General features: G+C 46.0%; 1 protein-coding gene and 1 pseudogene across 1 annotated transcript; both read right to left on the minus strand.

Annotated features, from left to right (window-relative positions):
• Nucleotides 1-319: 319 nt before the first annotated feature.
• NHERF1 (NHERF family PDZ scaffold protein 1) lies at nucleotides 320-11,358 on the minus strand. The gene is made up of 7 exons (XM_083148074.1): nucleotides 11,006-11,358; nucleotides 10,768-10,812; nucleotides 7,684-7,845; nucleotides 7,404-7,557; nucleotides 6,726-6,766; nucleotides 6,524-6,634; nucleotides 320-876 (listed from the first exon to the last, which is right to left on the minus strand). Exons 1-7 carry the CDS (start codon nucleotides 11,285-11,287, stop codon nucleotides 730-732), a joined length of 942 nt encoding a protein of 313 aa, XP_083004200.1. The 5' UTR covers nucleotides 11,288-11,358; the 3' UTR covers nucleotides 320-729.
• Nucleotides 11,359-13,712: 2,354 nt separating this feature from the next.
• Nucleotides 13,713-13,847, minus strand: LOC146012736 (U2 spliceosomal RNA; annotated as a pseudogene).
• Nucleotides 13,848-14,605: the final 758 nt, after the last annotated feature.

Consider the following 14,605-nt stretch of genomic DNA (forward strand, 5'->3'; position numbering starts at 1 on the left):
GCTTAGAAACTGGGGCGGATCATGAAAATCAGGAGGCAGGGCCGGTACTGGGAGATGTCAGCAACTCCCAGTGAAACCTTTACGGTGCACTGAACGGGGCCAGGGATACCTGTTCACACTGCCCATCTGGGTCTAACCATGGTCCACACCAGGAAAGTCTTCCAGGAGCCTTTCACACTGACCAGTTTCCCGGGTTGTTGCGCGTTCACGTGCAATAACCGGAAAATACTTGTCAGTGTGAAAAGGGTATTAGCAGAATAGAGCTACACATCTCTCAAAGCCAATATCTCACCCACCCAAATCAAAACCAACAAGACTGTTAAAAGTAAGGAAATCTGTATTCAGCTGTATATCTAATAAATCAAACACATTAGAAAACCTTAAACTTCTTGAAAAACTGGAAATTTAACAGGACCAGAGTCTCCGAAATCATCACGAAGAGTTAGTTTTTTTTTTTTTTTTGTTGGACAAAAGTGCAACTTAATCCAGCACCTAACTGTAAGACAGAGAGCAGCATTGCTGTAGGTAACCATGGATCTTGGTCCCATCTGGGTGCCAACAAGTTACCCTGAGCTCCAGACACAAGTTGACAGGTTATGTGTAAATAAGACTTCCAAAATTGCCTTACAAGAATAGGAAACGCCATTTCTGGTAACAACTGGAAAACAAGACTGCTGGCAATTAAGATCACAGGAATGTTTCGGCAATGGAGCCAAACAATTTCTCTCCTCACAGGCTACTGAAAACTTCTTTTCTTTTATTCCAGTCCATGGTAGGTGCCCTTTTCTGTGATCGTTTCTGGTGGGCTCGCTCTTTGGCTAATGCCAATGACATATTGAGATCCAGAGATTCTTCAGAGGGAGAGTTCGGAGTGTCCTAGAACAGAGAAAGAGCCGAATTATACTCACCGATAATTCCTTTTTCTTCCTAGAGATCCCATGGCAGCCATAACATTGGGATGTATCCCTTTCCCCATAGATTAGACAGGAGTTTTTTCTCTAGGACCGCCCACCTTGGGTATAACAGCCTCCTCCTCCTTAACCTCAGTGTCTTTTGAGTGTCTCCGTAACCTGGAGAAAAAACACAATAATAACACGGGAGGGTAACAAGTGGCTGCCATGGGATCTCTAGGAAGAAAAAGGAATTATCGGTGAGTATAATTCGGCTCTTTCTTCTACGATCCCCATGGCAGCCATAACATTGGGACATACCCAAGTACACCACACGGGGGGGGATAGCTGTATTATATTTACTTATGGCGATGTCAGTCCCGCTGACATAGCTCCTTGCAACACGTGGTTCCCAAAGTGGGCAGTAGATACGTTGAGTGCATAATGGTTAGAGAATGTATGGACTGACGACCAGGTAGCCGCTTTACAGATATCTGTAAGTGAAGCCTTCGCCTTATTTGCCCATGATGTGGAGACTGCCCGAGTCGAGTGTGCCTGTACGATCGGAGGTGCCACCTTGTTCTCTTTCTTGTAGGCGAATAAGATAATTTCTCTTAACCACCTAGAGATCGTTTGCTTCACAGGTGCTCCTCCCTTCTTTATTCCCTCAGGAATTACAAATAAGTGCTTGGAGGTTCTAAATGTCTTGGTTCTTTCCAAGTATATGGATATGGCCCTCACCAGGTCCAAGTTATGCCACATTTCCTCCTCATCACTCTGAGGGTTTGGATAAAACTCGGGAAGGGTTATCTCCTGATTAAGGTGAAATCTAGAGATTACCTTAGGTAAGAACTGTGGGTGTGTCCTCAACACCACCCTGTCCGGGAACACGATAAGATAGGGTTCCTCGATCCACAGCGCCTGTAGTTCACTCACTCTCCTCGCAGAGGTGACTGCTACAAGAAAAACCACTTTCCAGTTGAGTAGTTTGAGCGGAATGTCCATGAGTGGTTCGAATGGATGTTTGGCTAATACTGTAAGAAGTAAGTTCAAGTCCCAAGGGGCTACTATCGACTTGATTGGGGGTCTAACTCTCTTCATTGCTCTGCTGAACCTCTTTACCACCTTTTCTTCCGCCAATGGCCTGTCTAACAGAACACTTAAAGCTGATACCTGAGCTTTAATGGTGGCCGTTGCCAGCCCTAAGAGAAATCCATCAAAGAGGAACTGTAACACTTCTCCAGTGGAAATCTTACTGTAGTCACCTGAGAACTGCCCCCATTCGATGAATTTCATCCATGTTCTGTAGTATGCTAGAGAAGAAACATCTTTTCTGGCCTTCAACATCATGTCTGTGACTTGTGAAGAGAGATTATGTTTCTTTAGAATTTGCCGCTCAATCTCCACGCCCTTAGACATAATGTCGCGGGTTCTGAGTGTAGTACTGGGCCTTGTGTCAGTAGGTCCGGTCTGTTGGGTAGTTCCCATGGTTTCTGCACTGATAACCTCATGGCGTTTGCGAACCAGCCCCTCCGTGGCCAGTATGGTAGGATTGCCACTAGGTCTGCCTTGTCCTCTTGTATCTTCTTTATCACCTTGTTTATCAGGGGAAAAGGTGGGAATATGTACCCTAGTTTGAATTGCCATCTGATCGTGAAGGCATCCAATGTTGCTGCTTGGGCATGATAATATCTTGAGCAGAATGTCCTCACCTTCTTGTTGGCATAAGTAGCCATCAGGTCCACTTCCGGAACTCCGAACCTCTGCACTATCTCCCTGAACACGTCTTCGTTCAGTTCCCATTCTCCCGGATCTAGTAGCTTTCGACTCAGGAAATCTGCTACTACGTTCCTCCTTCCTGGTATATAAATAGCCGAAATCGAGAGAAGGTATTTCTCCGCCCATATCATAATATCGTGTGATATTCTCATCAGTTTCCTGCTTCTGGTGCCTCCCTGATGATTTATATGTGAGACCACCGTGACATTGTCCGACATTATTCTGACATGATTCCCCACTATGTAATTCTTCAGTAGCCTTACTGCTTCCCAGACTGCTTGAAGTTCTCTTACGTTCGAGGAATTCATAGTTTCTTCTAGGGACCATATTCCTTGCACTGATGCATTCTTCATATGTGCTCCCCAACCAGTCAGACTGGCATCTGTAGTTACTACCACATATCTTGGACTCTCTAGACTGGCCCTTCTTTTCTCCAGATCCCTTGTCCACCACAGTATGGATCTTCTTACTGATTCGTTCAGTATGATAAGCTGATGGTCCCCGTACCCTCTTCGGATCAGAGGTAACAGGCACCCTTGTAGCCCTCTCATATTTGCCTGGGCCCAAGGTATAACCTTTATGCAGGACGTCATCATGCCCAGCAACTGTACGGCCATCAAGAAGGTCACCTTCTTCGAATACAGGACCTTTTCTATCATCTCCTGGATTCTTATACATCTCTCTGGTGATAGAGCAATGTTGAAGTTCACAGTGTCTATCAGGACCCCCAGGAACTGAATAATCTGAGTTGGTAGAAAGTGGCTCTTGGTTTCGTTTACTACCCAGCCGTGTCTCCTTAGTGTAGATAGTGTCAACTCTAGACCTTGTAGGACTTCTACTTCCGAATCCCCTACGATTAGCAGATCGTCCAGGTATGGCCAAATCAGGACTCCCTGCTTCCTTAGCTCTGCAATCAAGGTTACTAGGACCTTCGTGAAGACCCTCGGAGATGTTCTTAGCCCAAAGGGCAGGCAAGTGAACTGGAAATGCCTGTTTGACACTTCGAACCTGAGGAACCTTCTGTGGTATCTGTTTACTGGGATGTGATAGTAGGCGTCCTTTAGGTCTATTGACGCTAGGAACGCTCCCTTCCTTATCCCAGTTAGAATGGATGACAGGCTTTCCATCCTGAATTTTATCTTCTTTATATTCAGGTTGAGATCCCTCAGATCCAGGATTGTCCTGTATTCTCCATTGGGTTTCTTCACTAGAAATAAGTTCGAGTAAAAGCCTCTCTTGTGTTGTAGCCTGGGAATTTCCTCTATGGCGTTTATTTCTAAGAGTTGCTCTATTTTTATTTTCAACTCTCTTCTTTCTTCCCTCAATATTGGTGTTCTGGATTTTAAAAACCGATCTTGTCTCGGGTGACATGCAAACTCTATTGAATAGCCCCTCTGAATTATATTCAGGACCCATCTGTCCCCAATCGTTCTTTTCCAGACTTCTGGGAAATTCAATAGTCTTGCACCTATCTTGATGTTTAGTGGATAGTCATAGCCTTCCACCTCTTTCCGACTGAAATTTTCCTCGGTAAGACTGGCGAAAGGACTGACGGGAGAGATTAGGGTTGCCTCTTCTATAGTATGGCTTTCCAGGCCTGTAGCTTCTTGCGTCCTTAAAGGACGGTTTAGGTGTTCCCGGGTAGGGAAACCTATTCCTTCTATCCTGTGGCAGCCGGACCGATTTTCCGCCAGACAGTTTTTGTATCATGGCGTCAAGTTTAGACCCAAATAGATAGTTTCCCTCGAAGGGTAATGCTGTAAGTTTGTTTTTGGAATTTGCATCGGCACTCCAGGGTTTTAGCCATAGTGCTCGTCTTGCAGTTATCCCGGCTGCCATGGATTTTGATGCAAACGCCACCGAGTCCAGTGACGCTTCACACAGGTAGTCAATAGATTTTTGCATAATCTCTAAGCTACGTAAGATATATGTTTTAGATATTTTTTCTTCTACATCCGTATGTAAGTTTGCTGCCCAGAGTCTCAGAGCACGGGATACTGAGGCAATTGCGACTGATGACCTAAGTGCCCCTGAAGATGCCGTGTGTACCTTTCTTAAGGCAGTTTCCACTTTCTTATCCATGGAATCCTTGAAGGCCGCAGCGTCTTCCACCGGTATTGTGGACCTCGACGTGAGCTCTGCCACCGCCGCGTCCACTTTAGGGATTTTGCACCACGCCATGAATTCTTCATCCTTGTATGGATACATTTTATCCACTCTATTACTAAGGGTAAGTTTCTTGTCAACATTTACCCACTCCTTAGCAATTATTTCCCTCACTACCTTATTCACTGGGAAGGACCTCCCCTTCTTTGATCTATCCTCAAATAGCGGGTCCTTTCCCGTAGTGGTACTTGCAGCCTCTTGGTAGTTCATAGCCTTGTATATGTTCTTTAGAACACTCTCCACTATATCCAAGTTAAAGGTTCTATCCTCCTCTACTTCTCCCTCATCAGTGGAGTTTTTATCTGGTTCCTCCATGCCGGATGAACCCTCCTCTTGGCTCAGCCCAGCTTGAGACCTAGACCTCTTAGCTGTCTGAGACTGGACAAATTCATGCTTAGACACAAAGTTTTGTTTCATCCAAGCCATCAGTTCTTTTAGTATCTCCGTATGCTCTGATCTTTTTGGCACTTCCTTTATGGGCTCCTTATGTCTTGTCTCACATTCTTCACATAGTGACTTGTTTTGACACGCAGAGAACACCTTATCACATGACATGCAATTGGATTCAATATATTTCTTTTTTGAAAGCCTCTTCTTTGGCACAGGGATAACTTCTGTAGGCACACTATAAGAGACAATGTACACACTAAGTAGCTAGAAATAAAAAGAATCTAATGCCCTAAAAACACTAAGGGCTTACCTCATAGGGGCACTGTCCAGCTTAGGGGAAGAAGGCACTTCCATCTCAGCCATCATAACTGCAGCCCAGCGTGTGCACTGCACAGCGTTATCTGCTGTGTTTAAATATGGCGCCTTAACTCCTTCATTACTGCGCCAACACTCTTCAGGATGGCCAAGCGGAACAAACATTCCCCGCTGTGTTTCCGGGGACACTCTAGCTGTGCGCACTAGAGCTGCTCTGGGCGGAAGTAGACGCCGCGCGTACTTCCGCCCTCCGAGTCTATCCCCGCAGCGTGCAGTCGCGGCTTACAGCTGGGACTGCCGCTTGCTCACCACGCTGTCTCCTGCGCTTTCAGCCTGTATCGATTCAGCGCTGCTGCCGCCTGTGTTCTCCATTGTGTCCAGCTGGAAAAACGTAACTTATCCACAGCGCCTGCACCCAGACTGGATGTCTGACAGGTATTTTGACTGGGCATGTAAGCGGGTGTTATGCATAGGGGTATAGATAAATCTGGTCCCCCTAGCAAGCTCCCTGATATAAGAGGTAGCCCTGCTAGAAAATAAATTTAACTGACTCCTATTCTGTCCTCTCTAACGGAGACAGGAAAAAAAGACACTGAGGTTAAGGAGGAGGAGGCTGTTATACCCAAGGTGGGCGGTCCTAGAGAAAAAACTCCTGTCTAATCTATGGGGAAAGGGATACATCCCAATGTTATGGCTGCCATGGGGATCGTAGAAGAAAAAATTTTTCTCAATTAAAAACTAATTTATATATACCCTTCCCAAAACAAAAAATCACATCAGTTAGTATTAACTACACACAAAATATTTTTTACAAATAAAGCTCATTTTCTAGTACAGCAATAGAGTATGCCAGTATCAAAGGCGCATCCTTTGCAGCAGGAAGTCCAAGAGGCATTTCCAGTGTATTAGTGTTCTGTAAATGTTTTTTTATAACAAAAAGTGCCATGTTACCAAAGGTGATGTCATACATTTGTACAGATTACCTCCAAAGGATTTGCCTTCTGGGTTTCCAATGCCCGAGGCTCTGGAGAAGACAGTGGAGAATCTGAAGGCGTCTCACTATCAGAGTTGTCCATTACAGGTAGCTTGTCCGCCTATGACAGAGGAACATATAAAGCAGACTGATCATACAAACCTTAAGTTCAACTAGAAAGCAAGAAATGGCAATGAAAAAACAAACATTACCTTTTCTATGCCTCCATTGGCAACTTTGTCTGGCAAAGGACCTTGAAAAAAAAAAAAAAAAAAAAAACAATTACATTACAGCCCATACTAGGACAGGACATTCTAACATTGTTATGCCCACATCAGACCGTTTTTTGTCTTGATGCTACTAACAATACAAGCTGTTAAGCCTCTATTTGTAACCAGAAATAGAATAAAATGACCAGTGCTACAACTGTTCAAACATCTTAAGAAGAAAGTAATGGAAACAGTATTCAAAGGGTTTCTCAATAATTGAAAATGTTCCAACAGCAACTTTCCTTCTATAGGGATTCTGTATTTAGAGCACAAAGTAATAAAAGGCGAGGGTCTGCAGTGTGAAAACCAATTAGACTAAAGAGGAGATTATTCTGCAAGTCACCATAGCAACCCAGGAGGCACAAAAGCAATAAACAAACCCCCCCCCCAAAAAAAAAACACATTATTCTATGATCATTAGGTCATAAGGCTAAGAGTTAAAGTTATGGTTTACAATTGCAGAAAACCGCTAGCTGAGCAAATAACAGGAATATTTCACACCTCCCCCCAAATCAGAGAGAACTCCCGGCACAGATTCAATCCCTATAATCTGGTTAAGCAGATTGGAAAAGGGAGGGAGGCAGGAGTGGGAAACTGCATTAAGCCAACAATTCTACTCACCTGACAGGTGTTCCCTTTGAGGGGTCACATGACATTCCTGGAAGTATTTATCTGTCTCCGGATCCACAACAAGCAGTGTAGTTTCATCACCCCCTAACTTTATGGCACTCACCACGTCAGCATGTTGTTTTTCCAACATGCTTTCACCATTCACCTGCAAGAAGCAGATGTCATTAGTTATGTAAATGTGTCCAATGACACTTATTGTAGGTGTAATCCATAACTTCCTTAAAAAAGCATCACTTATTCATTCTACTTCCTGAGCATTGGATGCACATACCTCCAAGATTCGATCTTTTGGTAGGAGTCCAGCATATTCAGCAGGGGAGTCAGGATCCACTGCCCGGACATACTGTCCTGGATTATTCTTGTCACTGTGCAGATTGAAGCCATAACCGTTGGGACCCTTCTTCATGGTGCACAGTCTGGGACGCAATTCACTCTTGAGAAACAAAAAAAAAAAAAAAAAAAAGGCGTTTTAAGACTAGAAAACAATCATTGCATTTACACATAAATGCACAAAGGTCTTACAGCGCACACACGATTTCTAAATTACTTTTGAAGTTTTGAATGGTGACCAGAGCAAATGATCCTTTGTGGTACCAGTAACGTACACAGGTGGAGAATGATGCAAGATATTTTAGAGACACCTGTACCTGGAATACTGCCACTGGTACAGGAAATGGTCATTTACGTGCCACCCCAGCAGGTTTAGGCATGCTGCGCAAATATTTGCCTTCACTTCTGGCACATAAACCCTGGCAACACTAGACAAAGAGGGTACAGAAAATAAACAAAGAAGGTGGGTAATGTAGAAGTCAGCAAGCTGAGAGGTGAAGGCATACTGTACTTAAGATATATAAAACTTCATCAACTCTGAATAAATCAAATTCACCAGAATGCCTCAAAGTACCAAACAACCATACAGTGTATTACTTGGCCACTATAAGGAGAGAAAAGCAGAAGCATAAGGAAACTCCCAGACATTGCATAGAATGGTTTGCAAGTTGCACTTCACACTCCACCCTAAAATCAATTAGAGTTATCATTACATTTATTATTCCTTTAGGGCAGGGGTTCTCAACCTTTGCTCCTAGGCACCATTGAGTGCCGTGCCGCTCTAGCAGGGGTGCCTAAAAGTTGCCCATACACGGTACAATTATTGCACATGCAATCTAGTTCAAAAAGTATGTGCAGCACATACTTAGAGCTGTGCGCCTCTCTTCGCACACGCCAATTGTACAGTGTACGGGCACCTTAAGATTGATGGTCCAGTAACAAATCAAATTATTGATCAGTGCTAGTAGCTGCCAACTATAAAACAGACAATCTAAAGAAAAACTGTACACCACCACATAACAAGCTATGTACACATTAGAACGATGGGATACGATAAGCTATTGTATACAATTTCCTAAGTTAGGATGGTCCTGCATGAAAGGCCATCATAAGAGGTCTCATAAGACACACATCATACGGAACCAAATTGTAACAATCACGTACAATATCGCATAATATGGGCCCTAAGGATGACAAGTAGCACAATTTACTTAATTTTATATCTCCCCCCCCCCACCAAAGTTATCATTAAAGAACTTTTATCGCTGCGGTGCATGAAAAATGCTGAAACTCTAGGGTGCAGTGTTTCAATAAACTTTATGAGCCCCTGTTTTAAGGCACAAATCGGCTGAGTCCAAACAAAGCATTACACCACCACCACCATTATCTACCAGTTAATCTGTGATGTTTAACACTAGCAGATGTATTACTATTTAATGCCCCTGCTAGGAACCTCAGTATCAGTGACAGTATAGCAGGTACAGGAGACTGCACGGGAGCCAGCTCCTCACTGTGGGGATACAGTCATTAGGTCTACAGCATGATGGTCCACATGGGGTTTTTGACTTTTTTCGAGCTGACAGGCGGTATTTCATGCCCTACCATACACTAGGATGTGAAGGGAGAATAAAACAGTGTGTCGAGCGTAGAGAGGCACCGTGCCCGAAGCATGGCGAGCGCAGCAAGCAGAGCCGAATTTCCCATTAGGCACATGCCTAGGGGCGGCACATGGATACCGGTGATGGTACTGTCAGCCCAAGTACCAATAACTGCAAAATATCCACTTTTACTGTACTATATTCCATCTTAAATAGAGTGTAAATGCATAAAACATGCAGATTCTGCCCCTGTAAACTGTCCTACTTCGTAAATATGTATTTATAGTTAAAGAACATGTCACAGTTAGTGGCTTTTTTTTTTTATCCATTATCAAATAAGGCTTATAAGTAATAAGGGCTTATAAAAGTAAATCAATAAAAATAATACAATGATACCCCATTCACACCAGCCTAAATTCCCGGGTTGAGTCCGGGAACAACCCGGTACTACCTCTGGTCTGAAAGGTACCCGGGACAAATTACCGGCAATCCAACCCGGCTAGGTAGCAGGGTTGTTCCCGGGTTCAACCCGGGGACCTGGCTGGTGTGAAAGGTGTAGGGTATACTTACCTGAGTTGCCGTGTCCTCCCCAATGGGAATTAATGCAGACGGCGGGCGCAAATGACGGGACAGCCGGTGGATGATAACGCAGCTCTACGGCGGCAGTGAGGACGCCGGACAGCTGCGTCATCTTCATCCGCCGCCTGTCCCGTCATTTGCGCCGCCGCTTGTGTGGATCCCTGGCCTGTGCGGAGGACCAGCAACCGGGGTGAGTATTCTCCCCACCTCCGCCGACATCCCGCCGACTGCCCGACGTTATCCCGCCAACTGCCCACCTTCTGCAGGCCTCCTTCCCGCCCCCTACACACACCAGAAAATGCAGGGACATTTCTGGTCTGAATGGGTCCAAACCCGGGAATGTCCCTGCATTTCTGGTGTGAAAAGGGTATTAGACAGGGGGTGCAGCATTATTGTTGTGCCTAGGGGCACACTCATCCCAAAATCCACCCCTGACAGCAAGCCATGCGAGGGGATGCAGTGCTACGTTTCAGGGTCCATGTTGACATTCTTGTTAAAAAAAAAAAACAAAAAAATAATAATAATAATAATAATAATAATATAAAAAAAAAAAAAAGTGTAAAACCCCATGTTGACCTAATGCTTGTGTCAACCTTGCCCATGTCGACCTAGACCCATTTCGACCATCTTACTGTAGACTTAATGATCCACACCCTCACCGTGGGTCTATGCACTAAGCCTCGGAGAAGATTAAGTACCAGCTAAGCAGCCCCTGTCATGCTACAGGAGGGGTTTAAGAAATGACAGGAGCTGCTTGGTCTCTCTCAAGGGGCTTAGTACATAGACGGCCCGTGTCCCCCCTGTGTGAGTGTACACTGCATGCAAGACGGCCACTGGTTTGTACTCACCCTCTCAGGGACAGTTACAGGTGCTACCGCCGGCTGCAGGACGCCCTAGGAGCAGGAGAGAAGACAGGTCAGCGACAGGAGAAGCACCCCATCCCGGGTGACAGGTCGGGTACACACAATGCCCACGGAGCACAAACACCCGAATTAATGTCACCCCAGGGGCTGCAAGACGCCACCCTAGCACCAACCCTACACCCATCAGCTGTTAGAGATGGGCGTGGGAGCTGCACCCGGATACCTGCGCGGTCGCTTCCACTTCTTCCTCGGGTCCCTCCACCTCCAGGGTGAGCTGCTCGGCGGCCGCCCGGATCTTGCCGACGACCTGCTGGTGTCCCATGTTCTGTACATCCTCTCCGCACACCCGGATCAGCCGGTCACCCGCCCGCAACCCGGCCTTCTCAGCAGGAGAACCGGGCTCCACAAGTCTCACAAACTGCCCTGGTCTGTTCCTCTCGCTGTGCAGGTGGAAGCCATAGCCCGAGGATCCCTTCTCCAGCACGCACAGCCGTTCTGGGGCCATCCTCCTCACACTCCGATACTGCTACTGTCCGAGAGTGTCCGGCAGCAACTCTAGAAAATGTAACTTATAGCAGTAGCGGGACTAATGCACTGACTGACATCCGGCAGCACCAATCACACCGCTAGCTGAACGCAATTAAGCGTTCTCATTGGATAAGGCAAGAGGAATATACACGCTCATGCAAATGAGACAAGGCATCGGCCGCACCCACTTCTTGTGGAATCGCTGCAAATGACTCACATGACCCCGATACAATGACACGTGACCAACTGAGTGAACTTCTGACTGCACACTTTCCTAAAATTACTGTTATTATTATTTCTGTATTTACACACATACACTCTCACCCCTATTTTTCAACCTCTCTCTAATCTTTGACAGACCCAAGAGAGAGGAGTTATATTACAGCACATTTTGGGCTTATGTTTAAGAAACTATAAATTTACAAGCTTGCCTTGTACCTTTATAAGGATCTGAAACTAAAGTGTGTTTCATTGACATAACAAGTAATATATACATTTGTCACAATATTTCTCCTGTGTGTGTTGAGTAATTATTGTAGTGAGCGCTGTTGCTATTGCTACTCACAGGGAAGGGTAATCAAACAATAAATGGGAGGAACCTATCCTGACTCCAAAATAATAATCATGCATACAAATGGACATTAGATTTACAGATACACTTTCCTAACTGTATTATGCAACACATAGCTTACCTTGCAAGTGCTTTGCTAGCATAGTTCATGCTACTTTATCAAATAAACCATTCCAAATATGCATAAGATGTTTAGATCACAGAATCTGGATGTATGCTACCTCTATTAAACTAGGGGTAGCCACCGACCATTGATGAATCGTAATCATTAATGGTTTATGGTCAATGTTGAATAGTTTTTCCATCTATAGATTGTAAGCTTGCGAGCAGGGCCCTCCTACCTCTATGTCGGTTTGTTTCTACCCAGTTTGTTTCATCACTGTTGTTTCCAATTGTAAAGCACAACGGAATATGCTGCGCTATATAAGAAACTGTAAATAAATCAATAGGAGGAGAACCAGATGGTTTTGCTCCCTCAGTCGCACAGCATAACCAAATAGTTGTTCTTTTTTATTCTCCCAAAAGGTGCAGGGACACTGAGAATAGATCTGCCCCCAGCACTTATGAAGCCATGCCCCCAGGTTCTGATTTGCCTATGGGACAATCAAAGTAAATAGATGACAACCAATAATCAAAAACATCTACGGTCATCCATTTGATATTATGCTGCCATTGATGACTACTGCCATCAATGGCAGCTATCAATGGCGACCACAACAATGGTCAAACATGCAGCAGTGTCAGCAACATACAGGACAGTGCCCCCCCCCCCCCCCCCCTTCTCGGCTGCCCTGTGCACTCATTCCTACTATACATCCACAGTTTTTCTGAAAAACATGAACTGTTGGTAAACCTTGAGGACAGGTTTGGCCACCCCTGCTCTAGAGCTTCTTGTGAGACTGGAAGTGAATGCTGCCTGGCCTCTAACATTGTGAATTCCAACCAATCAGAACAGCCAGGCAGCATGAGTTTGAAGAAACTCAGGGAGCCCGAGGTGTGCTCCCACCACCACCAGTGCTGTGCCTAAACACGTGCAAAGGGGGCAGCCGTACGAACGTGTGGGCCCTCTCCCAAAGGAGAAAGGCCCCATGGTTCCCCTAACCCCCCTCAACCATAAGGCCGAGGAAGGGAAAAAAGGGATCGGTGGGTCCTCTTCGCCGAAGCTCAGAGGGACCCGCTTTTCCTCCACCCCCGGAAGGGTTTCGGACGGTGGGTCCTCCGCACCCGAAGGTTTGGAGAGACCCGCTTAGGCTTCCCTCCGCCTTGCGGCTCGGGGTTGCCCTCGAGGGGACCGGGACTCTCCCCAAAAGGTGAAGAGTCCCAGCCACGTTTGGGGAACGGAAGGCCTGTTAGGGACAGCCGCACTACCCAAATCAAAAAAACGTGACAAACTAACGAAAAACGTGAAGTGCTCAAAAGTGCAAATCAAAGAAATAAATAAAAGAGGCCCTAGCCAGAAGGCCGGGGTGGGGGTGTAAAAAATTGTCCTACCCCATCCAAAAGGACGAGGTAAGGACGTGTAGCCTAACCTAGAGGGAAGTGCGCAGTGTGTGTGCCATTCAGTGCATGGTGCTGGACATCACCAGTGCAAATCAGGCACCCCCGAGTTTCCCCGGGGGCACAGTGCAGCCTCGGGCCTGGGAATGGATACTAGACTGAGCCTTTCGCTGACTCATCCTTCGGGGGCTACGAACCCCATCAAGAGAGTCAATCTACTAGGCCCAGTGTTTCTCCCCCCCTCTTACCAGTGGATTTACGGAAACAACATCTTCTACCAAAGGCAGAGGTGAAGATACTTAGTGAGACTTTTCACTGCTCCCGGGAAAAAACAGAGGGGTCCCACACCCTCCGCCCATCAGAGCAGCTACTCAGTCCCACCTTTCTCTATTCCTGCCAGAGGCCAGTCCATACCCACTGATAAGAACAGATACTACACTTGATCTTAGCCAAAAGGCCGAGAAGCGATACTCTACCTGCCTGTAGGGATGCCATCGACCATCGATGATTAGAAAACGTCGATGGCTGATGGCCGATGTCGAATAGTTTTCCCATCGATAGGGGAGAACCATATGGTTTCCCACCATCGGTGTCAAGGTTACACGAATAGTTTCGTTTTCCTTTTTCCTGATACACAGAGCATAGCTCCGCCCAAGACACCCACATACCTCCCAACTTCTGATGAAATGAAATAGGGACACTCGCGCGGTGAAGCTAATTAGCCCCGAAAAGGGGGCGGGCGTATGCAAATGAGGGTGTGGCTTATGCTAATTAGCCACAACCTCATTTTCATACGAGAATAGACGCTGTGCGCATGCGCACAGCGTCTATTCTATTAGATTGGGGGGTCTCCCAACTGCCACCCCCCGCAGCGGGACAATGCCTGCCGCGGGTGGGACAGCGGGACAGGACCCGAAAATCGGGACTGTCCCGCTGTAATCGTGACAGTTGGGAGGTATGCACCCATGCAGCCCCGCCCCCATATTTTGATGGTAATATTGATGGCAATGATAGCCATCCCTACCTGCCTCCCAAGCTGCAGCAAGACTCTGAATGGCTATCTGCTTGCTGATTGGTGTATGACTTAACCACCAACCAATCAAAGAACAGCATTCACTACTTGTCTCCAGCCTGAACTTTCGGAAAATGGCTGCCCCCATACGAAAGACAGTTTTTTAAAACAGGTTTTCCTATAGGGCAGCCATTTTCTGAAAGACGCTTTTTTTT

Source organism: Crinia signifera, chromosome 6 (assembly GCF_055691185.1).
Source record: "Crinia signifera chromosome 6, ASM5569118v1, whole genome shotgun sequence".
Classification (NCBI taxonomy): Eukaryota; Metazoa; Chordata; class Amphibia; order Anura; family Myobatrachidae; genus Crinia; species Crinia signifera.